The sequence below is a fragment of the Haliotis asinina genome, chromosome 12, assembly GCF_037392515.1.
Source record: "Haliotis asinina isolate JCU_RB_2024 chromosome 12, JCU_Hal_asi_v2, whole genome shotgun sequence".
In the NCBI taxonomy this organism is placed as follows: Eukaryota; Metazoa; Mollusca; class Gastropoda; order Lepetellida; family Haliotidae; genus Haliotis; species Haliotis asinina.
This window is the reverse complement of record NC_090291.1, coordinates 3,612,198-3,639,178: the sequence shown is the minus strand read 5'-3', so window position 1 is coordinate 3,639,178 and position 26,981 is coordinate 3,612,198. Positions and strand designations below refer to the sequence as shown.

General features: G+C 40.0%; 1 protein-coding gene across 1 annotated transcript in view; it reads right to left on the bottom strand.

Moving 5' to 3' along the window:
- The window catches only part of LOC137258147 (sodium- and chloride-dependent betaine transporter-like), a 62,069-nt gene that overhangs the window by 5,202 nt on the left and 29,886 nt on the right, over positions 1–26,981 (bottom strand). Inside the window, exons 2-12 of the mRNA XM_067795714.1 lie at positions 12,960–13,223; positions 12,289–12,511; positions 10,989–11,120; positions 9,382–9,685; positions 8,191–8,323; positions 7,744–7,878; positions 7,295–7,398; positions 6,973–7,097; positions 6,676–6,788; positions 5,699–5,830; positions 4,833–4,932 (exon numbers count right to left, since the gene is read on the bottom strand). Of these exons, the coding sequence (XP_067651815.1) occupies positions 4,833–4,932; positions 5,699–5,830; positions 6,676–6,788; positions 6,973–7,097; positions 7,295–7,398; positions 7,744–7,878; positions 8,191–8,323; positions 9,382–9,685; positions 10,989–11,120; positions 12,289–12,511 (1,501 nt within the window). The 5' untranslated portion in view covers positions 12,960–13,223. The remainder of the gene's footprint in view (positions 1–4,832; positions 4,933–5,698; positions 5,831–6,675; positions 6,789–6,972; positions 7,098–7,294; positions 7,399–7,743; positions 7,879–8,190; positions 8,324–9,381; positions 9,686–10,988; positions 11,121–12,288; positions 12,512–12,959; positions 13,224–26,981) is intronic.

Genomic DNA, 26,981 nt, shown 5'->3' with positions numbered 1-26,981 from the left:
AATGCTATTCCTTGCACATACATAAGACAAAGGGTCGTGGGATGGGCGTCATCAACGTTCCCGAATAGGACTTTTTGTATCTTACCTGTTCAATATAGTCCCTGATTTGTTATCTATGACCAATCGTATCATGAGATACCTGTCACATTGGAAATGACAGGTGATGGGGCGTGGGCTAAATTTCTGAAGAGTACGTTCGGTCACTAGACAGCTTGGATACAGATTAACTATTGGTTAGATCGTTGACCAATCGATATGCTAGATTTCGGCTTTATCAACTCTGGCTATCATGAAAAACTTTGTATATCGTGAACATACATAATCCTAAGGATGCCTGAAATGTACACTTAGGACTAACAAGCACTTTGAAGGGTTTTAGTTTTTTTTTTTTGAAGCCCTCAAAGCGCTACAATCCGATTATTTTCACCCCGAATAACTCAATCCAATCATTGTGTAGAGATAGCATTTACTTGCTTATACTTTTTGCGCACACTACTTGTACATCAAACATAATGGCTTGCTGTACATTTCAATATAATCTGTACATTGTTACGAATAAATATCATAATTCAAGTACATGTATTAGGGAATTTTAAAAAAGTAACACGATACTGATTTATTGTGATGTATACACTTGTAGTTGAATCTCCCCAAATATTTATGAAGATGGGCATACTTATATTTGTTTTGAAAGCAAACGAGGTTCAGAAGATTGACAATGGGCGTGATCCACAAAACAGGTTGTCCAATGATGTAACAGCACATAGGTTTGTTATACACTTGTCACGGGACAAAAGTTTACCTTGACATGCATTCGACCAGAGCCTGTTATTTTGAGGTTGAAAGAGGTGTTCATATATTTAGTGTTGTCTGATTGAATGATTACACGCATCATTTACGTAACTGATATATTATCCTCCTTTTATTGACGATGGATCTGAGACACGTGATCATTACAGAGGATAAGATAATTACGGGGATCAAATACAAACGTTTCTTACACAATGCTTATGTAAATTGCATTGAACAATCACATTTCATAAAAGCATGAAACAGCTTGAACAACAGTTACCCTTGTATGATTTATGTGTACTATATATGTATATTATGAGTAGATGCAAGAGTTATCACTTCATATTCGATTATGTATTATTGTCAACTTTAAAAATCAATAGTCGCAAATGAATTAGGTCTAAATTAGTAAGTTGGTTTATTTCAAATCTACACGAACATGAGTGTAATACAGTATTGCTATTTATTTATATGAACTATCATAACGAATGGATGAATGATTTAATTTAGAAGAAGGTTTTGTAACCTTGTCACCGTTAATTCAATCAATGTGGAAACATAGTATCTTAGTATTCACTCCCAATGACGAGTAACAAACACTTACCTCCTGCAACAACATCTCATAATCCCCTTTCTCGCAGACATGTGTTCATTTGCCTGTATAAGCCCCCGACATTGCAAGTGATTATTATCAAAACACATTAATAGTTCTTCTGATTAACACAGAAAGTAACCTCCCTCGTAAGAAATGCTAATCTTTGATTATTGGTTGAAATTATAGGTACAGTACGAATTTAAAATGTAAAACCCCCAATACGCGGCTCTCGCTGAATGAGAGGTGCTTTATTACCCCCAATACACGGCTGTCGCTATGAGAAGCTAATTAATTTGCTGCATATACGCGGCTCTCGGCCTGAATGAGTTAACGTCAATAACTGTTGTGACCTCCATTGGCATCAGTAACAGCACATCTCTTCTCCATGATGTTGATAAGACGTTGAATGAACCTCCTGGGGATGTTGGTGTAAGCCGCAATGAAACTCTTGCAATTCTTACCAGTTAACTGGACATACTCGCTGTTGGTGAACTTGTCTTTCCATCTCATCCCAGACATGTTCGATGGGATTTAAATCTGGACTTAAAGCTGGGCAATCCAGACATGATTTTGGCATCACATTCGGCGACTTTGTCGATGAAGTGTCAGATTTGGTGATGACATAAATGTTGTTAAACTGTGCTGATGTGAATATGGCAAAGTTCTTGGATGGGCCGGGTATTTATCACTGCCGTCTGAAACCTATGGGGAGGATAGGTCACCCTTTTCCATCTGTTTTGTCTTGGCGTTGTTACACGTGGACGGCCAGAATGTGGCCGATCGATGACGTCATTTGTGTTCTGGCATCTCCTCAAACGTGCAGGAATTGTTTTCCGACGGCAGTGAAATGTTCAGCCTCTTGTCGTTGAGACATCCCCCCAGGGACCATTAAAACGGCCCCATGTCGTTGTGCATGCTATGCATTTCAATAGCCGTTTAAATTTTTGAACGATTGCAAGGGCAGGGGTTGACGACACCACTGATGTCACAGAACGTGGCAATGTTGCTTGCATGTTGGATACATGTCACTAATCTCTGAGTTCAAATCCTTATGATTCTACACAGACTTGATCAGTTTAGATTGATGATGGGTTGTTCACAAAATCAGTCCTCATAATTATGTTGTATGTAAGGGCTGGCCGGCCTCTTCACCTACAGGCAGTGAAAGATTTCGGCAGCATTCAAGCAGATCGGTCTGATGTGATAACACAAGCGACCAGATTCACCGCTGGATGTTATGGACTGCCAATGAATACTTCCATGTCAGAAGCAAGAGTTAGTGTATGGACAGCTGAAAGCCTGGACCAACACCTTTTCCCAAGTTTGCCCCACTGCCACCAGCTACTAAAGAATTCACTGAGAATGTCAAGAGACTTCATTTGCAAACCTGTCTTTGGAAGAAGCACTGCAACTTGATCTCAGAATTTGCAAGCCACAGTCTATGAATAGATGAAGTAGAAGTATGCAGTCATTACGGCACACAACAGTACCTGCAGACATTCTCAATAAGATTTTATAGATTATCAGGTGTTCCTGCTCAAGTGAAACTCCATGCTAGCCTTCAACATGTGAATGTAACCATGTGAAACTAGCATGCGCAAGGTTCTGTGCTTGCCATACTTATTACAATGCATATTACAATGAACAAACAGTAACATCACATTAATAACATTGCCATTTAGTGCGAATGACTTTTCATATTTCACGTTTTGGAGAGTATTATATTGCCATCACTTTAACTAACGGTGGCCATTTTTTATATTAAACTGACGAACAAAAGAAAGTACACAGGTTGTGTTTCTTCCAGTAAGATATAAATAACAAAACTTTTAGATGAAATGGAAAATGCACGTTGAAGCACACTGCAGTACACGTGTTTTGTTAGTAAAATGACATTGTAACAATAAACATTGACGTAGTGATGACCACTGTAGACGATACATACGAAGTTGGATGGTCAAGGCTACTCAACGCAGCGGTCGGTTGGCCCAAATACCAACAGCACGAAATCGTCTTGTCACTGTGAATCGGCTAATGCCACGACCCAGTCGTGTGACAGCTAATGACATGTGTCACCGTCAGCATCTGATTGTGTAGGTGAATAACTCGCTAATAGCGACCTTCTGGGGGTGTTGTGACTCTGCGACGTTTACCTCTGGGTCGATCACATGTCTGCCCTGTCATGTGGAAACGGTTAAACAGCCGAATTGTGTTTTGTCTTGAGCAGTCCAATGTCCTGGTGACATTCCTGTGGCCCGTGCTCGTTCCAGTACTGGAATTTTCTCGTGAGATGTTCGTCTCGCGATTTTTCAGTCTTCACGACAAAAGTGTTTTATACCCTCTGTACAAATATTGCCCGTGCATGGAAGAATATTTACAATTTTGCAAAACCTCATACAAATCACATACAAATGTTTTTGGTTGCACTCTGACAAAGGAAACATGCTGGTTGCATTCTATAGAATCAATGTTTTTCAATAATTCTACTAGTGAGACCGCATGTTTGGGATTGCAGTGCAGCGTTAGCTAGACTAAGTTATTATAGGTGTTTGTGGGTTTTCTTTTTACGTTAGAACGTTAATAAGTTAGTTAAAGTAGGAAACATAAGTTCTCGTATTATCAAATGGTTGTTCGTGGAGACATGTAGCTGTCGCTGGTTTGTGAGGTTTCGCATGCCGTTTCAGGTGTGAGCTGCACTTAGTGGGTCAGGCATATATAAGGAGCGTGTGACAGGTATTTATTTTGTCTTAGTCGGAGACACCCAAGGATAGGTGAGCTCTTGTTTCGAGAATTGGTTCCGAGAAGGACTAGCCCATGTTTCGTGATGAAACAGATGACCCTGCTCTCATAGCGGAGGTGGACATAGGTATAGATAGATGGGCGGGGAATAAAGGTATTTAGTGTTAGAATATATTTAGCAGTATGATTTTTTCAGGCCTTTATTGGTTTGGGAATGGGTTTGAGTTGCTGATAATTTCCTTTGATTTTTGCAATACACTTCCCAAGTGATGTATTTTGTATTGTTTAGCTTGAGCTTTGTTTTCTTTCTCAATAAAATGGTGAAATGAAACACCTTGTATGTCCTGAATCACAAGGCCACATCCAGAAACAGTGGGGGAAACAGCGTGGAAAAGAATTCTGTTGATGGATGAATAGGGTTGCATCCGGAGTGACACTCTTGTGGTAACCATACCCAACAGTACAGGAAAATACACAATGCAAAACAGGAAAACACACATATAGTGAAGTTTACACAAGAGATACAGAACCACGCCTGTTACTGCAGCAACAATTACACCTGTGTTTCTTTTGCTCGTCAGTTTACTTACCTTAGTTTGGTAGGACTGACGGATCTCCAGTAAACTTACCCTTGATATCGGTGGTCATAACGTGCATAATCTACCAGAAAACCTACTACTGCCGGACTAGATGTGTATAGTGTTACCGTAGAACCAGACAGCAGCAACGCACTCCAGGGTACAGAAGAGGAACAGCGACACCGCTACCAGGTACCAGTCGATCAGTTGCATGATGTACGGGCCACCCTGAAAATGTTGATAAGACTAGCTTGTAATAATGTGTTCCTCAAACTTATCAAAGTGAAAAGAGTGATGATGTAGCTTTCCTACTGTAAGTTTGGTCTTTGATGCCTACTTTTCACATATTTTGAAGTACAATCGATTGTCCTTTCTGTTCAGTAATCTTAAAATCAAATCAAACATATTCAGCTTACTTACTGCTTGATCAGGGTTACAAATCCAAGACCTTAGTAAAGCCTGGACATGCATGTATGGTACAGATGTGGATGACACATTAGTGCGAAAGGTTCTGCTTCACAGGGAAAATATGTTGCTTTCCCACCTCAGATTCCAGTCAAACGTAAATTCGATCTCGCTATAGATTGACAGCAAAATATGTCAAAGTTATCCATACCGTTTGTAGACATGGCTGGGATATTGCCGATGTGACGTTAAATAGTAACTCACTCACTCACTCATACCGTTTGTAGACGATTTGCTCTGTGGAAATGTTGCTGACATTGCAAGTAGCTGACGTACATAACCAAGTCCAACCGCTAAAATGTTACAGGAAACATGACTTTATGCGCATGCATTAACTGTGTTCGTGTTCTGGTAAACCTATGAGAAGAAAACAGAATAATATGTATCATTTTGCCCTAAACATATACTTTGATTGGGTGGAAATAGATTTGCTGGCCACTGTGAAACATTTCCGCCTCATGTTTTTTCCTTTTCATGGTCAATAATTCTCACGATGCACATGAAACATCACCAACTCTGTGTATCTTACCTGTGTACATATGATGATACCTGCAGCAAAGGTGAGGACACATGTCACCAGCGTGACCCAGCCTCGTCTATGTCTGAGTGTTGCGGGGAACTGGTCTATGACCGTTGTTGTCAGAAGCTCAACAAACATGAACTGCAAATCAAAATGATAGATTACTTCACCAGTTTTCAGTTGCGACAATACAATACAATACAGCCTTCACTAGTCTTTCGTCTAAACTCCATGAACAGTGTGATGTAATCTTTTAACTGAGTCACCTAGTCCAGAAACAGGTGAACAAGTTATGTCTCCTGTATTTGGAGTTTTTTAATAAAGGTGTGGCAGTTAAGGATATTTAGGGTTGGATATTTCAATATGGGCTATTAGTGTGTTCCCAGCTATGCTGATATGCATAGCCACAACACACCCGGCAGGGTAGTGTGGTCTGTTTTGCATGTGCAGCCCATGCACTGCCTGTCTCTTGCCCTATGAAAGGAGTAGCTTCATAGCACTCTATGTCTTTAGGCCACTGGTCCGCAAGTTGTTTGAGTCCTGGTAATCCAGACCAAGAAGATATTTTTTTCTTACCACAGGGCATTAATCTGTTTATTTGTTTTGGGCATAGGCTTTTGAAATCAGAGCCATATCTTGGCAGGATTTGGGGTCAGCTCAGGTTGTTAGGTATTGGTTAGGTTAGGTGGTTAGGTAAGGTATAGAGTAGGTTAGGTTGGTGGGTAAGGATAGGTTCAGGAATTTTGTTATGACTAAATTATTGACTTTCCCTTCTCTATTTGTTATGTTTTACCAGCAATAAAGCCCGATTCATAGAGCCTACCTGAAATTGGCCAAGTTGTCATCACCGTATAAAAAATACACTACGCAAGGTCCCAAACCAGAGATTAGCCAACTTCAGCTGTCACTGGGCAGAAAAGCCTATTACAGGGGCATAAATGACATGGTTAAGCTGTCATGTGTGTTTCACATCCATATTGTCTCACCTGACCGTCCAGTCCTACAGTCAGTAACATCAGGAAAAACATGAAGGACCACAGCTGTGGAAGTGGAAGATGTGACAGGGCTTCTGGGTAGGCAACGAACCCTAATCCTGGTCCTTTGAAAAATGATGTTTTCTCGTTATTCACAGACACATTGCATATGTAACCATATTCAACCTTTAAGTATCCTCGATTAGCACAGTGAAGGTATTGCTCTATTCTTTGTGCAGTCCACAAAAGCATGTTAAAATTGCAGAGAAATGCAAACTGGGAATCACAGTAACACTTCTTAATACTCACCGGATGACACGACTTCAGATATTGGGACACCGACCCTTTCAGCCATAACACCCAAAATGGCAAACGTGACAAATCCAGCGAGTATGCTCGTTCCCTCTGACACTGTGCATAAGATGATGGAATCCCTGAATATCAAGAGCAATTGTTAAGTTCAGAGGAGAATGGTAGCACATACATAAACAAAATATGGTAAGTATTATGATTCCACCCATGGCATATGTATCCACGGTACAAGAACGAATGAGTTTGTTTTTAGACAGTGTGAACAGTGATGACACGGGCATTCGTTATAGGGTAACCCTTAAGATTAGAGCCACATCACCTTAAGGTGGGCTCCCGGAACTTGTTGTAGCTGGATGCTGTCATGATAATCCCCCAGCCTGGGCCAAGACTGTAAAACACCTGGATACACGCCTCCGACCACACCTGTGTAAATGACGTATTTGCGAAATACAGCTGTGCTCTGAGACAATACCTACAGACGTTTCAGTAGAATACTTCTCTCGAATGTTTGTCTGATGTGCTGTGTGGATTGCAAAACTGGATTCATCTATACGGTAAATGCTTTATGAAGTTCCTATCTCACAGCACCATTCTATCACTTTTCGTGTAGTACCGTTATCACAGCGAAAGATGATTAAATAATGTATGCACTGTATATATACACTACACATGTTAGCTAATCCCATTGTTTAATACATTTAAGCCAAGTCCTGGATTTAACATCATGTACTGACGACACTACATGACTGATGGTATAACAATTCACACCTGCCCTGTGAGAAGTTTGCTGAAATCAGGTTGAAGGTAGTGAAGGATCCCATCAACAGCTCCTGGCAGCGTACATGTCCTAATGAAGATCGCCACCAGCAGTATGTAGGGAAGCAAGGCCGTTACATATACAACCTTTAAAAAGCCAAAATTAATGTTCATGTCTTCTCAATATGAATCTTGGAAGTTAATTATGGAGCAGTATGACCAGGTAAATATGACCAAAGACTAATTATTCATTAAACATGCCTTCCAAACTTTACGAGATGTAATAAGTAACTTGATAACGATGCCATCATGGATCTGTACTTCATGAAAGTTGTGTGACAGAACACGTTATCGATATGAGTCCGCAACCACAGGTTGATAGTGATCTACATGCTTACACCGGAATATCCATCAGTCAAAATTCCCACCAGCAACATGATTATGGTGCTTTCGTCTTACCTTCCCACTAGCTTTGATTCCACGAAACAGGCTCAGGAAAATTAACACATACGACGCAAATAGACAGCCCAGGATGTGCCACTGAATGGAACCAATTTCGCGTATTCCATGTGATATGTTAAGGACGTGGTATCTGAAGAACAGTATGTTATATGTAGATATGGTATGTGCAACGGACATAATTTCTATTTTCATTAACTGTTTTGCTATATTTTCACACATGCATGTCTTTAGGAAAAAGAGTTCTTTCTATACTGTTCACGTTTATCTTACAGGCGTTAAATACTCGGTTTTAATTACCACAGGAACGCCTGGAAGAGCATGTTCTACATGCTCTTGAAACACGATAAAGCACCATGGTTATTCAACAGTTCCAGTTAAGTCATATAAATTCACCCATTTCATGTTTGCTTCAATATGACAGACGTGTTTACTAAAATAGGGTTTTCAACATGACGACACGCTGTATGCTTATACCAAAAGAACAGTAGAGTAGTAGTGAGTGAGTTTAGTTTTACGCGGCACCCAGCAATGTTCAAGCTGCATTTCGGCAGTCTGGAGCAGACAATCCAGTGATCAACAGCATCGTAGAGTATGTAACTGCAGTCAGGAGAGCACATAGATACCCATCACATTGTATTATAACGGATTTAAATACACATTGATTTACTGAACTGAAGTTCGAAAAGTTCGTATTTGTAAAGAAAACTCCACATTTTCCATACTTTATATTTTCAGGGTTTGTAATGTTTTGGGTACATTCTTTAATGATTTCTTCCGTTCTCTGTGATCAACTTGGATCGAGTTCTGTAAATTTGGTATAACTTTACTCAATCTGCAATTATCTGAGTGCATCAGGCCATACATGTGTACTCACTCACCAGATGCATTTGTTAGACAAAAAACAGACACTAATCTCTTCTGCCAATACCATTTCAAGGAGAGTATGTTATCCCACCATGTAGCACTCATGGGCAAATTTCAGATATGTTACATGCAACTACAGATCACACAGAAATGTCATTACATAGCAATTATCTCCTTAATCAGTACTTACGGAATTGTGAATGCTTGTAAATCTTATCTTTACAAAATTGAAGACATTTACAAGCTTGTAAATGTAGATATTTTTTGCAGTAATATCTATATGGACATAAGATGATTACACAAATTCTACACAGCATAACTCACTGGTAGAACTCCTCCACAGCTGTGTGTGACAAGGTCTTGTTCCTCCACAGTTCTGCAACGCTGGTGCGAGTGCCATTGATCCCAGCAACGTCCGAGTAATTCAGGACGTGCGTATTGTTCATAGAGAGTCCTTTCAAAGTGGAAATGTCCTCCACACACAGGTCTGTGTTCCACCAGTTACCACATGTTGTCCAGGGCAGGACACTTGAGCATGACTTCGCCATGTAGTAGATTGGCCAGGCCAGAAGGATTTGAAAATAAGGTTGACAAAGTGCTACTACGATGACCGTTCCAATGCCGACACCTACAAAGGCGGATAATCTAGATGTGAGAATGTTGCAAAACAAGAACAAATTGCTGAATGGTTTAGCGAGTGCATTACCATGGCTTAAGTCTGAGACGCGCGGTCGTTCGGAAACATATATATGCTCATATTAAGGTAACTTTGTTTCAGAAACACTTATGCATCCCACATAATAATGATTCAAACATGTCACATTGAAAAGGGCGAAATCGTCCATTCCAGTCATGTCTTAGAATAGATTACATATTCATATATACTCATGCCAGTACTGGCACTCCCTTCAAATTCATCACTAGGACGAAGGTGATAACCTTTGAGCATATGTAATCTATTCTAAGACATGACTGGAATGGACGATTCCGACCTTTTCAATGCGACATATTTGAATCATTATTATGTGGGATGTATAAGTGTTTGTGAAACAAAGTTACCTGACCGCTGGCACCCATGACCACTGCTTGACAAGTATTAGATGAGCGAGTCCAGTGAACGTGTTTGTGACAAGCAGGGGGTGGGGGCAAGTAATCTGGACGAATACACTTGGTTGTTTCAGGCAGATTGGCGATTAAGCACGTGCAATATATGCTGACCAGCCATGTTGAAATGGCATGGTGTCGCCAGTGTTGTGTCAAATTTGAAAATGTCACATGTTTTGACAGCGTTTACTGACTAATGTAACCCCGTTCTAACATTTCTTCCTCAAGAGGTGTGCGGTGCTCAACAGATTCATAAAACAGAGGCACCAAAGGTAGGAGCCGAAAGAGTTCTGCTCCACATAGCAGAAAGGTATTTGGAAAAGTGAGGTAATCTTTTTTCTCATGCAGTCGTGTGGAGAGTCAAAATCTGATCTTTTGCGTTGATCTTATAATCCTGGGGACACGGTTGCAAATATTGTTCTGTCTCTTAGTCAGACAGGCAGGACGGTGGATGGGAGTTGATTATTTGTTCGTATCTGGAGGATGTCAGACACCGATTTCACCTTGTTTAAGAGCTGGGCCAGACATTTTGATTTTGATTTTCCCAATCCGAGAAACAGATCAACAAGGACATGTCCGTCGGTGTCAACGTTTTTCCAGGCTGCATAAGTGACGAATTCATTTGTGATAGTGATGTTTAGAGTGTTGACAAATTGAATTAAAACTGTGTTTCCTGCAGGCTGTAGGGTGCTCATGTGACTTTTGACCATATTTGGCAACAGTACTTCGTCCAAATACATTCGTACTTATGGGGATAAATTACTAGTATGAAACGCAGTGTCATGAAAGACAGACTCTTCCTATCTCAGTAAAAACAACACACATACCTTTCAGGAGGGGACAGAAATGCCACGTCTGTACAGCACCTTTTCCGGAAAACTGAGCCAGAGAGGCCTCAAGGTAAAATACGGGCAAGGCAGCGATAATGATGAATGCCAAAAAGGGAATCACAAATGCACCTGTATGGAAGAATAATGGCAAGTTACGGTTGAGAAAATAGGAATAAATATTATTATTGTCTAACCTTATTGTTGATATATATAACTCTCCAAGACACGATATGACCGAGTAATGCCGATGTGACGGGGTTGTAGTCTTGTGGTTAAAGCGTTCGCTCGTCGTGCTGAAGGCCCGGGTTTGTTTCCCCACGTGGGTGCAATGTGTGAAGCCCATTTCCGTTGTCCCCTCAGTGATACTGCTTAACTAAATGTAATGTTTCAGTGAATGTTACGAACTAAACGAATCCCGTGTCTTTAAGCAAAGGCCCACATCCGTTCCGTGACATCGGCTAATATAGGAAATATCTCTCTTTATTGCATCCTGCATCTGTAACCCCTCGTAGAGTACAGTAAAATTAATGTCTTCCTGAGAGGATACGTAGGTCCCCAAAACATTTAAGTAAATTTAAAAAAAAACAGCTTTTGGTAATCGCAGGATATAGGTTATTTTAAATTATGGCTAGATTGTCAACTATTGCCGACATCTGAAGGGATGGTGTACACCCAGCCAGTGTCCATGCAGGAAGCAGTAGTACAGTAAGTCCCTATGGTATTTGGTATAGTGATCTACCTTTGGTTAACGTTGTTGGTAATATATGGCCTGTTTATATAGGACAAAAATAGTTAGTAACATTTGTAAATTTTGAAATAATGAATAATGATGTATTTATTCCTTATATACTGATAGAACATCAATCATAAAAATAGCAATATCCCTAACTTACTTTGTCCAGTATATGTTATTGTCACCTATAGTTACATGTTTTAGATTTAATTGTTCATTTTCTTTGAAACCTGTGATGGTGTAGTTGTTTACTGCCCTTAATTTCTTTCTTTAAGAGGTTGTCTAAACCGGCACTCATCGGGACTGAAGAAATAGTCCGGTCAGGACAGAGTGCTGGATTGTAGAGCTGGTGATACATGTGCAAGCCACGGGTGAAAATGAGACTGTATGCTGGTGTTGACAACTTGCCGGATTGAACAGAAGCCGATTATTATGTATACTGTAATTTGTTTTCCGTCACAATATGGCTAAAATAGTGCTGATGTGCCTAAAACTTTTAATATTCATTGCTGCTGTAGTCAGTAGTGGCTAAAAATATGTAGGGCGACTTTCATGAGGTCTTACCTCCACCATTTCTGTTGCAGAGGTAAGGGAATCTCCACAGATTACCAAATCCCACACAGTAACCTATCATGGACATGATGTAGTCCCATCGAGATGACCAGTGTTCTCTCTTGTGTCTCTCATCGCCACCGGAAGTGTCCTCGGTCATCTCCACCAGCCCTACATCGCTGGTTGATGGTGAAGCATCTTTGGGGCCATCATTGGTTACCTTAGAGTCTGACATCTGCAGAAAGGTAATTTTACCCAGAAGTCCAAACTAACATTATTCAGAGTTCAAACGACATTGTGCAATATACAGATTACAAGACCTCTACTACTAATCTCTGTCTCAAAGCGAAATAATAGCGAAAATGTCAATTACGACACTGAGTATGCACTGTAGATGACAGTAATGACATCAGAAATCCACGGCAAATACTCATTGTACACAGGAGCCATGCCTAAATCCTATATCACAAATATTCGTAATATGTCTGGGAAATTCAGTTTGCTATACTACTGTGTGTTCTCGTAGTGTTACAAAGCATTCTGCTGCAATCATAATTATAGCACAAGCCAGGAAGGCAATTAAATTTAACCTAACTGCCTGTGTCAAACAAAATACGTCTTCAACATAATCAGACACTAATGAATTAGGTTGTTTAGGGTTAAATAAAGGTCATTTGACTTACCTCAGGATTGTGATTGCTCACGGTCACCAGCAGTATTAAGTCGTTCAGTAGCTATTGACCTAACAATGGGTCTCTCTCGTAAAAGTCGGCACTTGCGTTTCTTCCTCCACTGTGAATCGACTGCAGTAAAACGGCAAACGCTTTTCTCATGAAAATAGAGCACTTATTGTGTAGCAGGACATGACACCTTGCACAGGCGATCGTACTTTACATGAGACAATGTGTCGCCGAGAGAGTTCACTCTTGCAGCAGTTATCGGCTCTACTGAAAATACAAAGACAGAGGTAATCATCCACGGTATTCCTCATTATTATTAATATAAATCATCCATTCTATTGCAGCTTACAGAGCTACAGTCGACATGTGAAGGATCTGACATTACTGTATGTAGTCTATTAATTGTAACAGAGGCGTTTGATTTGCATAATCACATTGGAATACCTGGAACAGCCGGTGCTACAAAGCAAACAGCCACAAGAACGCCGCGTAATTGTCCATCTGATCCACATGTAGACAAGAAACCAAGTTAAGGAACGTCTAGTGAGTTAATATTTAACGTCACATCGTCAGTATTGCAGCCATATCGTGACGAGAACGTGTGTGACATTAAAAACCAAATATATGTGCATATAATGAAGAACCTGTCGACGAAGGACAGTAAAACCACCAGATTATCACAGTCAGTATTTATAACTGGCGTGGAAACTTAAAAAGTAATACTATCACTATTTAGACACTACAATATAAAAACAGGCCATAGATCGCCAACAACCGAAGGTAGATCACCATACTAGGGACCATGGGGACTTACAGTGCCTTTGCTACCTGCATGATCCCTAGCTGGATTTACACAATCCCCTCGGCTGATGGTGACTGTATGCAAAATGAGCCACACTTTAAAATGACACATATTCTACGACTAAACAAGTGGAAGATTAAATCTGACTTCAACTGTTTTGGGACTTACGTACCCTCTCAGGAGGACAATAATTTTACGGTATCTTCAACCCCCTTCGAGGATACAGCCACTAACAATCTTAGTTGCTAATTCAACTTCCAATCATAAAATATGTATCTATTTACCAGTCATGTAACAGGTCTAATTCTTTTAAAACGCAATGATTAAATGAGCACTAACATTATTAAAATGATCCTTCATAGTTCTTGATTTTTAAAAAGTTATCCCTTGTGATGGAATATTCAACACAGTCAGGCAAGACATGCATGACTGTGATTCTTTCATCACAAGGAATACAAAACGGAGGATCACCTTTAAGCAAATATTCATGTGTATATCGTGTGTGGCCAATACGACATCGTCACATGATGACATCTTCAAATCTGGACTGACAACCCAAGTTGGTGTAACCAATATAGGGTTTTATTTCATGTAATTTATTGAAACCTACTTGAGTGTCCCACCTCTTCTGCATAAGATCACGGATGTGAGTGAGTGAGTGAGTGAGTTAATATTAAACGTCACGTCGGCAATATTGCAGCCATATCGTGACGAAAAGATTCTTGGAAGAAGGAATTTATGTGTATGGTAAAAAACCTGTCAACGAAGGACAGTAACACAATTAGAATATCACAATAAGAATTAAAACTAGAGTGAAAAATTAAAACTAATATCACTATTCAGACAATACAATGTAAAAACAGGCTATAGATTGCCAACAACGGAAGGTAGATCACGATCCTAGGGGCCATGGGGACTTACAGTACTTCTGCTACCTGCATGGGCCCTAGCTGGATTTACACCATCCCCTCAGCTGCCGGCGGTTGTATGCAAGATTAGCCACAATTTAAAAAGACAGAAATACTACGGCTAAAAACAAATGGAAGACTAAATTTGACTTCAATGTTTTTGGACTTACGTACCCTCTCAGGAGGACAATATTTTTACGGTAAAGAGAGTCAGAAAAGATTATGTATTGTTTATGTTTAGGGTGTCTTTGAATATATTTAAGAGCCATTAGTATGGCGTTAGCTTCAGCTGTGAAAATAGAGCTGTTGTCTGGTTATCTGGAAGATATTGTTCTGGATCCAATGACAGTGGCACACGCCACTGTGTAAATAAGGATTTATGTTTGCTATATTTATGTTTTAATTGATTATATTCTTGTTTGTATTGTAATTCATTAGTTTCTGATTTTTTAAATGTAGTTAATGTTAGGTCAACTTGTGGCCTAACCAACTGCCAAGGAGGAGAAGAAAGAAGTCGGGAAGGAGCTATATTTTCCTACTAAATACTAGAAGCAGCAAGAAATGGCTTAATTCTGAGTCCAAGAGGCGGAACAAGACTTTTTGTTATACAAATCCTCATAAAGAGGATTAAGGACAGAATTAAATGCAGGATTAGACTCATTAGAAGCTAATTTTGTAATGTACTGTAAAGATAGTTTTATACGGCGTTGGTTGAGAGAAGGCTCATCAGCCTCGACGTACAGACTGTCGATAGGAGAAGTTCTAAAAGAACCGAGACAAAGTCTTAGGCCTTGGTGGTGCACAGGATCAAGTAGTTTTAGGTTGCTTTGACAAGCTCCACCATATACGATGGAGCCGTAATCAAGCTTAGATCGCACGAGTGATCTATATAAGTGAAGGAGGGTAATCTGATCCCCTCCCCATTTTGAATTCGAAACAACCTTTAATAAATCGAGAGCCTTCAAGCATTTGGCTTTTAGGGTCTTAATATGCTGCAAAAGGGTCAAATATGAATAAAACATAAGTCCCACGGACTTAGCCTCCTTGATAACTTTGATAGGGGGGGGTGCCACTTAGAAATAGTTCTGGGTCCTTATGCGGTTTATATTTACGGCAGAAGTGTACACAATTGATTTTTGATTTAGAAACTTTAAAGCCATTTTCAAGACACCATTTATGTATTTTCTTTAAACACAGCTACAGTTGCGTTCAATACTATGCATATTTTTTCCACGACAAGAAATATTAAAATCATCCACAATAACGATCCATCAATTGAATCGTTTAAAACTTTTTGATAAACTGTTGATCTTGATGCTAAAAAGAGTGACAGATAAGATACTGCTCTGTGGAGCATCCTGATCCTGATTGTAATGATCAGAGAGGGTAGAACCCACACGGACCTGGAATTGTCTGTTATTTAAAAAGTTGGCAATAAATTCAGGCAAACGACCTCGCAAACCTAAGTCATGTAAATCCCTTAAAATGTCATATTTCCAGGTTGTATCACATGCCTTCTCAAGATCAAAAAAGACAGATACAGCGTGTTATTTATTGATCAGTGCATTTTCAACAAATGATTCTAAACGCATTAAGTGATCGACTGTACTTCTGTTTTTCCGGAAACCACATTGTATATCTGTAATGAGATTATTTGTTTCCAAGTACCAAACAAGTCGATTATTTATCATGCGTTCCATGGTTTTGCAAACACAGCTAGATAGTGAAATCGGACGATAACTGGATGGATCCGTATGATCACGTCCCGGTTTAGGTATTGGTACTACTATGGCGTCACGCCATGAAGGAGGAAAGTTACCCGATGTCCAAATATCATCAAAAATTGATAAGAGCGTCTGTAAACAGGGTTCTCGTAAGTGCTTCAAGAGTTGATAATGTATGTTATCAGCTCCTGTAGCAGTGTCATGAGCTTGATCAAGAGCTGTATGGAGTTCATGAATAGAAAATGTTTCATTATAATCTTCCCCATTATCTGAGTTGAAATCAATAGTTTTCTTTTCTTCTTGTTTTTGATACTGCTGGAAGTTTGGTACATAATTAGAAGAGGAAGAATGTTTAGCAAGGGTTTCACTCAGTTTATTAGCAATATCTGATTTATCAGTAATTAATTGATCTCCGCGTTTAAGATGATGGACAGTAGATTTAGTACCTTTACCTTTTAGTTTTTGGACCATGTTCCATACCTTGGACATGGGTGTCCGAGAGTTTTTTTTAGATACATAATTTTGCCAAGATTGGCGTTTGTTGTGTTTAAAAGTACGCCGTGCTTTAGCATTTAAAATTTTTAATTTATTTAAATTATGCACCATAGGATGGCGACTGAAATAATGGTTTGCTTTTTTCCTTGCCTTCCTAGCTTGTTTGCATTCATCGTTGAACCATGGTTTTCGAATATGTGGAACTGCAGAGGAATCTGGTATACACTCATCAGCTATGGAATTCAGTTCATCAGAAAAACATTTAATAGCATCGGGAACGTCAATAAAACGTTCAGGTGAAAGTTTTTCAGCACACACTGTTTCATATAAAGCCCAGTTAGCCTTTTTAAAATTTCGTCTTGATGATGGAGAAACATCAGATGGAGTGAGAGATTTTAGTATAGTAGGATAATGGTCACTTCCACAGAGATCATCGTGGACTGACCATTCGAATTCATTAAGTAGTTCTGAATTTGTAGGTGACAAATCGAGAGCAGAATAGGTCCCTGTACCAGGGTGTAAATATGTGTTGGAACCATCATTATAAATACATAAATCATTGTCAGAACAAAAGTCCTCCAACAACTTACCTTTAGTGTTTATATTTACACTACCCCAGAGTGGGTTGTGCCCATTTAAATCTCCCAGTATAATACAGGGCTTCGGGAGTTGGTCATAGAGAGCTTGCAGATCAGTTTTGGCAAACGTCGAAGACGGCGAAATATAGAGCGAGCATAGCGTAAACGCTACATGTAAAGTAATTCTCACAGCAACAGCCTGCATATTAGTATTAAGTGAAACAGGGCTTTGAATAACGTTTTGTCTGACTAGAACGGATGACCCGCCAGTGGCTCTATCACCCACTGACGATGGTCAAATGTATCTGTTTGTTTTAAATACGTCACTTGGAGACATATCACTGAAGGTGTAAAATCTTGGACTAATAGCTGTAATTCATGTAAATTAGTCCTCAATCCTCTGCAGTTCCACTGTACAATATTATTGGAATAAACTATCCTTTGGGGGGATTTATTGGGGATCTACCCCACACTCTTTTGGAGGGCGACAAGCTATGTGCCCTGGGATGGATGTGATCCGATACATCCATTTCCTCAAGTGATCCAAACTTGTTAAACAATTTGATTTTATTATCTGACCCCTTTGGTGCTCGATTTGATTTCGAAGTTTCTGGCCTTGTCTTGAATTTCGATTTTACAGTTTGTTTATCATTTCTATCAGACTGTGAAGGAGTTGTAGTCGATGGATATATAGTCTTTTGCGTAGACTGAGCTGTATCTGTCTGAGTAGACTGTTCTGAGATAGAATGTGGAAGATCAGTGAGACAGACTGAGGAATATCTGAATGTACCCATGTTAGGTCAGTCTGACATGAGCTTGACGAAATTAGTACTGGCGTAGTTGTTCCTTTTGAAAAAGTTTCAGATGTTTTTGTGACAGAGGCGTAAGTTTCAGTGTGCTCAGTAGATTGTACAATCTTTCTTGCTTCAGCAAAACTGACGTTCCTGGAGAATTTTACTTTGTTAATTTCCATTTGGCTTTTCCAGATGGGACATTCTTTCGAAAAGGATGAATGATTTCCTGAACAGTTTGCACATTTTTTGTGAATACTGTCACAATCTTCTGTTACATGTGTATTCTGAGGACAGTGAGCACATGTAACAGACAATGTGCAAGTATTAACACCATGTCCGTACTTTTGACACTCAAAGCAGCGCAGAGGATTTGGAATATATATGTCAACATTGAGATTGCAGTAACCTGCTTTGATTGACTTTGGAGCTGTTGGAGCTGCAAATGAAAACAGATATGTGTTGGTTGGACAGTCTCGTTATTTCTCCGTGTTGTGAAACGTTTGACGAAAGATACTCCTTGATCTTTCATCTCGGACATTATATCAAGCTCAGTCATGTCTGCTAGAAGACGCTCACGGTCTCGAACTATACCTTTGCTTGTATTCAGTGTTCTATGGGCAGAAAGTACTACCGGGACTCCGACAAACATATCAGTTGATAACAGGTTGGTCCTGCAATGCCAGAGATGCCTATGAAATTGCAAAGGGATTTAATTTCAAAGGAGTCTTGTCAAGTGTCTCAATAATCAAAAAACGTGACCAGTGATCAATTTGTACAGAGGGTCGATGCTGATCGTCATTTTCCAATTGGGTTGGTGGACCAAATATCCCCCCGGGTCCACTACGATGGTGTCGGCGAGCTCTTAGCGTTACCCAGCACCCACCACGAGGAGGTGGCTCGCCACGGGTGCCCAAATACCAAACAAGTCGATTATTTATCATGCGTTCCATGGTTTTGCAAACGCAGCTCGTTAGTGAAATTGGTCTATAATTCGATGGATCAGTATGATCACGTCAAGGTTTAGGGATGGGTACAATTATGGCATCTCGCCACGAGGGAGGAAATTTTGCAGTTGTCCAAATGTCATCAAATATATGTAAAAGTGTCTCTAAACAGGATTCTGACAAGTACTTCAGAAGTTGATAATTAATACCATCAGCTCCTGAAGCAGTATCATGAGCTTGGTCAAGAGCAGTATGAAGTTCATGTTTTGAAAATGTTTCATTGTAGTCTTCCCCATTCTCTGAAGTAAAATCAAAATATTTCTTTTCCTGCTGTTTTTGATATTTTTGGAATTCAGGTACATAATTTGATGAGGAAGAATGTCTCACCAAGTTTATTCGCAATATTTGATTTATTAGTCAATAACTGATTCCCATCTTTAAGATGGTGAATACTAGATTTAGAGCCCTTACCTTTAATTTTCTGGATCATGTTCCATACCTTTGAAATTGGCGTACGGGAATTTATTTTTGAAACGTAATTTTGCCATGACTGGCGTTTATTTTGTTTAAAAGTACGCCTTGCTTTAGCATTTAAAATTTTATATTTGTTTAAATAATGCTCCATAGGATGGCGACGGAAATAATGTTCAGCTTTTTTCCTTGCCTTCCTAGCTTGTTTGCATTCATCGTTGAACCATGGTTTTCGAATATGTGGAACTGCAGAGGACTTTGGTATACACTCATCAGCTATGGAATTCAGTTCATCAGAAAAACATTTAATAGCATCAGGAACGTCAATAAAACGTTGAGGTTTAAGTTTTTCAGCACACAGTGTTTCATATAAAGCCCAGTTAGCCTTTTTAAAATTCCGCCTAGATGATGGAGGCACATCAGATGGAGTTATAGATTTTAATATAGTACGGAAATGGTCACTTCGACAGAGATCATTGTGGACTGACCACTCAAACTCATTAAGTAGTGAAGAGTGTACAAGAGTCAGATCTAGAGAAGAGTAGGTGCCGGTGGGGGGGAAATAATTGTATGCATCAAACTGACGTACATTAAAAGTATGTCTGTTTCAGGTATCTTTCCTGTAAACAGAACGCTGATGGTGCGAAGTCTTGGACTAATAGCTGTAGTTCAGTAAAATTAGTCCTTAATCCTCTAAATTCCATTGTATTATATTTTTGGAAGAAACTATGATGGGTTGAGTGGGGATCTACCCTGCACCTTGTTAGAGGGCGACAAGCTATGTGCCCGAGGATGGATATTATCAGACACATCCATATCTTCTAGTGACCCAAACTTATTAAATAATTTGATCTTGTCTGACCCTTTAGGAGCTCGATTTCATCTTGAAGTGTCTGATCTTGATTTGATTTTTGTTTTACCTGTCTGTGATCCAAGTTTAATAACGGGAGTTCTGCTGATCAGGAATGTCTGTGTTTATCCACCTCAAGTCTGTTTGACAGGCATGTGACAAGGTAATGACTTGAGAAGTATTTTCTTTGTTGTTCATTTCTGATGGTTTTCTGGCGATGGAGGCATAAGTTTCACTAGTATCCCTTGACTGTATCAACGTTTTGGCTTCAGCAAAACTGACATTATTAGTGTATTTAATCCTGTTGATCTCCATCTGGGTTTCCAAGTGGGACAGTCCTTAGAAAATGCGGAATGATTTCCATTGCAGTTGGCACATTTTTTTTAGCTACTTTCACAATCTTCTGTTACATGAGTAGTCTCAGCACAGTGAGCACATGTAACAGACAATGTGCAAGTGTTCACACCATGTCCAAACTTCTGGCATTTGAAACATCTCAGAGGATTGGGGATGTATGCATCAACATTAACGCTGTAGTAACCTGCCCTGATTGATTTGGGTGGATTTGGCACAGAAAAAGAAAACAGGCATGTGTTAGTTGGAACACTTTCATTGTTTTTTCGAGTAAAAATCTTTTGATATACATCACACCTTGATCCTTCATTTCCGATGCAATGTCAATCTCGGTCATATCAGCAAATAGACGATCTCGGTCTCGTACAGTACCTTTACTGATGTTCAGTGTTCTATGTGCAGAGAACTTAACCGGAACTCCAACAAACGTTTCAATGGACAATAGGTTAGTTGCTTGCTGTTTTCTATTACATTCAAGTAATAAACATCCTGAACGCAAGCGTTTCACATCTTTAATGTCTCCTGGTATTCCATGGATACCCTTAGATATCGCAAATGGATTCAGCTTTAAAGGAGCATTATCAAGAGTCTCAAGGATCAGAAAACGAGGCCAGTAATCAATAGATTTGGAGGGTCGCTGTTCATCGTCATCATTATCGAGTTGGCGTTTCGTTTTTTTGTTTGGGGTTTGGTATTCCATGGAAAGTTAGTATGAATTCGTCATCCGAGCTCCCCACCCACCACGGACTATCACAACGACAATGCTAAGAGCAGGTGGGTTTCCAGCCTGCAAGCACCAAGGATACCCGGATGATATACTCAAGCAGAATAATCAGCAAGTAATTATTCCACCAGATTGGCCCATGAGCCACTCCCTTCTGGACATAGGACTCAAGGCAAGATACGAAATTTGAGTTATTCAATCATAAAATAGACATATCATCACAAAGCCGTGACAACTGACAAAAGACAAAATGGTTTCTAAAAATTCATGCAGTAAAATTTACATGTACAGGGCTTAGCATGACCAGCCAATTGGTTGAAGCAGGCCCATTCAACCACCCATCTAGGTGAAGTAAGGGTCGAAGGGGTGTGTTGAACAAAGGGAACGCGGTCACAGACCCCCAGTGCCCTCAACCCCCAGACTCCCATCCTCCACCGACACAGGGCCGCAACCCACGGCAAACAGGTTGGTGGACCAAATATCCCCCCGGGTCCACAACGGGGGTGGCGGCGAGCTCTTGGCGCTACCCGGCACCCACCACGAGGAGGTGGCTCGCCACGGGTGCCTAAATAGTGCTCTGGGTTTTTCTTACCACAGACTACATATTGTGCTGCAAATATATATTCATTCATCACATTTAATCAAATCAACATGCATGAAATACTTGCTTGATTACAATCAACATTGATAAAAGATAGAAATAGCATGTGCATAATTCAATTACTTTACAGTGGAAATTAAACAATGTTATGCCCTGAATATACATATATATTGATGTTGACAACTCTTTCACAACTTAGCTTTTTTATAAATAGCTAAGCTCATATCAAGGACATTACTAGCAGTTAAGGTCATATCAAAGACATTAACAGAGTGGAGTACGATCCCATTTTACAACACTATTATCTATGAGAAGACCGCTTTGTACATAGATCGTACAGTACCAGAAGGTATTACGTACTGTTATGACTCGACTGAATGATGAGTATATCAAAGACGGCTACTTAATTCACTTAATGACTAAAGAGTTAATTGTCACCAAGTCTCACATTCACTGACTAGCCTTCGTCAGCTCTTTTATAATGTTACGGTTAAACATTTGCCGTGACAAAAGATCTCAGAAGTCCCCGGTGAACCATCAAAACAGACAAAAACAAGTCTAAACATTCAAATATTGCATTATCAAGCAAAGAGAACAAGTTATACAAAGTTACAAGTCATTTTCAAATACAATACAAATGAGACAACATCCAAGGCAATGGGTGACAACATATATAGCAAACTCACCAAACTCTTGATTTACACAGAGAGTGAGAAACAGTTATGCAGAATGTAAAACAGCGAGCGGTCCGGCAGCGGCTATGTAGATCAGGCGTTGATGGATACTGATGATGTATACTCCAGTAAATGTGTCCGTGTCCGTCCCAACACGGCAACTACCATTTATAAGTACTGTCATAGTTTCAAGAACTTTCAAGCAATTACAACCATCGCCACCAAAGTGGAAAGCTCTAGAACAATCGTAGTCAAATGTTTTTTAAAGGGAGGTAACTCTAAAGCACTGAGGTTTGCCGCTTAAATAATTCTCTGTACGAAATGTGACCGATAATATCTAACACTAAAACCTTAAATATTGTGACCCAATTACAACTACCGCAATAATTAATAACAACTCAAATCACGGAAAATACACTGTCGTAACATTCTCCCCCTTGTGGAAAAGAGTGTTTCGAGGAATCGAAATTCGTTACAATCATAACAATAATAACATAATAACATGTCATGTAATAATATGAGTAATGAGAAACGTCTTGCAGAATCACTATAACAAAATGTAGATACATGCATGCATCATCATCAAGTCATCATACATTTACATCCTGTGCATAAGTACAATTATTGCCTTTGCCTTTAATGTTTTTGATCACAAGATTGAACCCTTCCAAGGTCAAACCCGACCTCATAAGTCTCTGGTTCTTGTTCTTCATTTTATGAAGAAAAGTCAATGCACTGAGATCAGTAAAAACTGCAATTGGCAAAGTGGTGATACCAAGGTACACTTCAAAATGCTGTACAGCTAACAAAAGACCTAATGTCTCTTTCTCAATGGTAGAATAATTTCTTTGGTGTTGGTCAAATTTCTTTCAAAAATAACAAACTGGATGATCAATTCCTGAATCATCCTCTTGAATCAGGACAGCACCTGCACTAACATCACTTGCATCTATTTGCAACTTAAATGCTTTCTCAAAATTTGGTGCCTGTAATACTGGAGAATTCATGAGTATGGCTTTGACTTTTTCAAATGCAGTCTGACAACTGCCGTCCCACTTGAATTTTACCTTTTTCCCCTAAAGGTTGGTAAGTGGAGATACAACATCCGAAAAGTTTTGACAAAACATTCTGTAATAGCCAGCCATATTCAAGAATCTCATGCGTTCTCTTTTAGATTGAGGTACTGGAAAATGTACAACTGCTTCAACTTTAGCATGAACTGCCCCAAAATTTCAACTTGTGCCTTCTGAATTCACACATGGCTAGATTCACAGTGAACTTTGCCTCAGACAGTCTTTCGAAGAAAGCACAAGTCCTCTTCAGATGGTCATTCCACACCATGTCATAATCTATGATATCATCCATGTAAGCCTTGACACGATCAAGGCCTGATGTGACATTGCTGACGAGTCTCTGGAATGTCGATGGCGCGTTCATCAGAATACCTTGTATCAGATCACCTTGTATTGATACAGTCCATGTGGCGTAGTGAATGCCAATATTTTCTTTGCAGGTCTGTGAGTGGAATCTGCCAGAAGCCCTTCAGTAAGTCGAACTTACTTAAAAATTTAGCTTGACCAATGCAGTCGTCCACTCTCAGAACAGGATACAAATCAGTTCATGTGAGTGCATTGACAGCACAGTGTCACCAACCACCTCCACTAGAACACATGGTGAACTCCATGGACTGTCACTGGGTTCCATAATGTCATTGTCAAGCATGTATTTCACCTCTTTCAGCAGAAAGTCACTTTTCACTGGATTCATCTAATATGGATGTTGTTTTACAGGCACAGCATCACCTTCATCCATATCATGGCTAGCAACATCAGTTTGACCAGGCACATCAGGAAATAAGTGAGAGAACTCATGAATCAAATCTGACATTTAAGCTTTCTGCTCAGGGGATAAATGTGATAGTTTCTCAAGGTGAGCTAACACATCAACATTTCTAGACTTTTGTGAAACAGTATCACTAAGACCATCAAACGTCACATTGCTAACATCATTATCAATGTTGTCAACATTTTCACAATTGTCTTTAGTACAATCAGTAACTGGGCAGAGTGTGGCATTACAACTGACATGTTTAGTAGTATAGGGAATGACAGTTCTGGACCACTTTCAAGAAATGTCTCTACAAAGCCTTATTTAGTAAATAAGGCTTTGGTTGGGCCATTAGTTCTTGCTACTATTACCCCTACTACTTAACGTGTGTTGGAGGTAACACTGTGCCGTACGGTACGATCAATACACGTTTATATCGATGAAACAGTTTAATGTGAACCGCCTACGATCACTTTGGTGTTCGTAATAAAGGCTTGCTGGGCTTTTTGTATCCCCTGTTCTCTGTACTTTGTTTTCTCGTCCTCGCTGATAGCAGACTTACGAGACTTGGATCGAATATCTTGTTTCATTCCGTTATATTTTTTGAGTTCAGAGAGGATTGAACGAAACTCCTCTTCTGAGATCTTACTGTCAGAGAGTGCCGTGGAAATACGCTCACTCACTGTGTTCAGCTTTGCTTCGGCCAGAACCCTGATCTCGTCGTGTTTCAATGCCTTACGATGAAGTCTGCGTGATACTAACTTAAGCGCCAATCCTGCTAACCCTGCCACCCCTGCCGTTATTTCAATACCTAGCACTATAGGTGCAGCCACGATGGTAGCCAACAACCCAACGCCTGCCGCCCCTAGTCCCATGCTGGTTGCCATAAGGGTAGTGTCAGCCCCGTCCACGATATTGAAAGCTCTATTGTACTTTTTACATAGTGCTTTCCGCGTGTCACGGTCTTGTTTTAGTTGACGTTTCACATCACATAACTGCCTCAAGCGGAACCCATCTACGGTTTCCAGCGTCTTCGCTACTTCCTCTACGACTGGGTACAGACCCATCCTATAATATATATTTTGAAAGATATTTTAATTGGGTTTCAGTTAAAAGTCTATCAATGTATTTGAAGCCTACAAGGGATAGATCATTACCAATGATAATAGGTGAGAGGCTAATAGACTTTTCTGTTGTAATAAAAACCCCACTGAGGCTTATTAAGCGGTTTATAGAACCCGTGGGGGAATCCTGTTGTATAACAATACGACAATATTGGTCTAAGTGTTCGGTATACCAGTGTATTACCAACCCGGGTAAAATTTGGCGTCCTTTCGAGGAGTTTACCTGGTCAAAATACGTAAAGACGACTTCTATGATGAGTGTGTAGGGGGAGGATATTCTAGCACGATTACTGCTAAATGTTAATTTATTCTCTAATCCAGAACTTAACCCATTTGTTTCGGTATACAAACTTACCGGAGATGCTAAGTGATTCCCCGGAATGAAATCCCCGACCCAGATACCGTTGTTCCTAATCTTAGAGATAAACCCCGTATCTGCGCCTATTGTGATATAAGGTGAGGTGGGTGTTAATTTGAGCAGCCATTTGGGCTCTTTAAAATCTGATAACGACACCCGTCTGTACACGTTGTCTTTGAAGTGCAGGATATATAAGGTGTCTTCCTCACCAGGCTGATCGAATCCCTCCGTATCTCCTAGGTCGTTAAGCGTAGTGTTGGGACGATGACTGGTCATTATTATACTATTACGATATAATTTCCAACTGGTTTTCTGATAATAATTCAGGGGTGAACTTCATACCCATGAAGTGTATGTTGCCAGGCAGGAAGATCTTGGTTAGTGATATCTTGTTTTCCACGATCACGTTGACCCCCTGCAGACTGGTGCTGGAGCCGACATTCACCCGCACGTAAACGTTGCAAACTTGATACTGGTGTCGTTTCACCCACCCGAGTTTGATTCCCTTCACGATCTCGACATCATTCCCCGATGGTTCACCTAGGTAGACTTTGATGACCAGTGTTGAGTTTGCCGGTAGACTCTCTAGTATACTGACCACGCCTTCGAATTCAGACACCAACTGCAATGTCACGTTTTGTATGGCCGGTTTACTCGATAGCATGTGGGCTGCCATAGTGTTGAGTGGGCTGATGACTACGCTACGTCTCTGAGTTGGGACGTAAGCCACGAGCAGGGTTCCATTGTTCACGACTTTGTTTAGGTGGTTGTCTTTGTTATCCGTGAACACGTAGGGA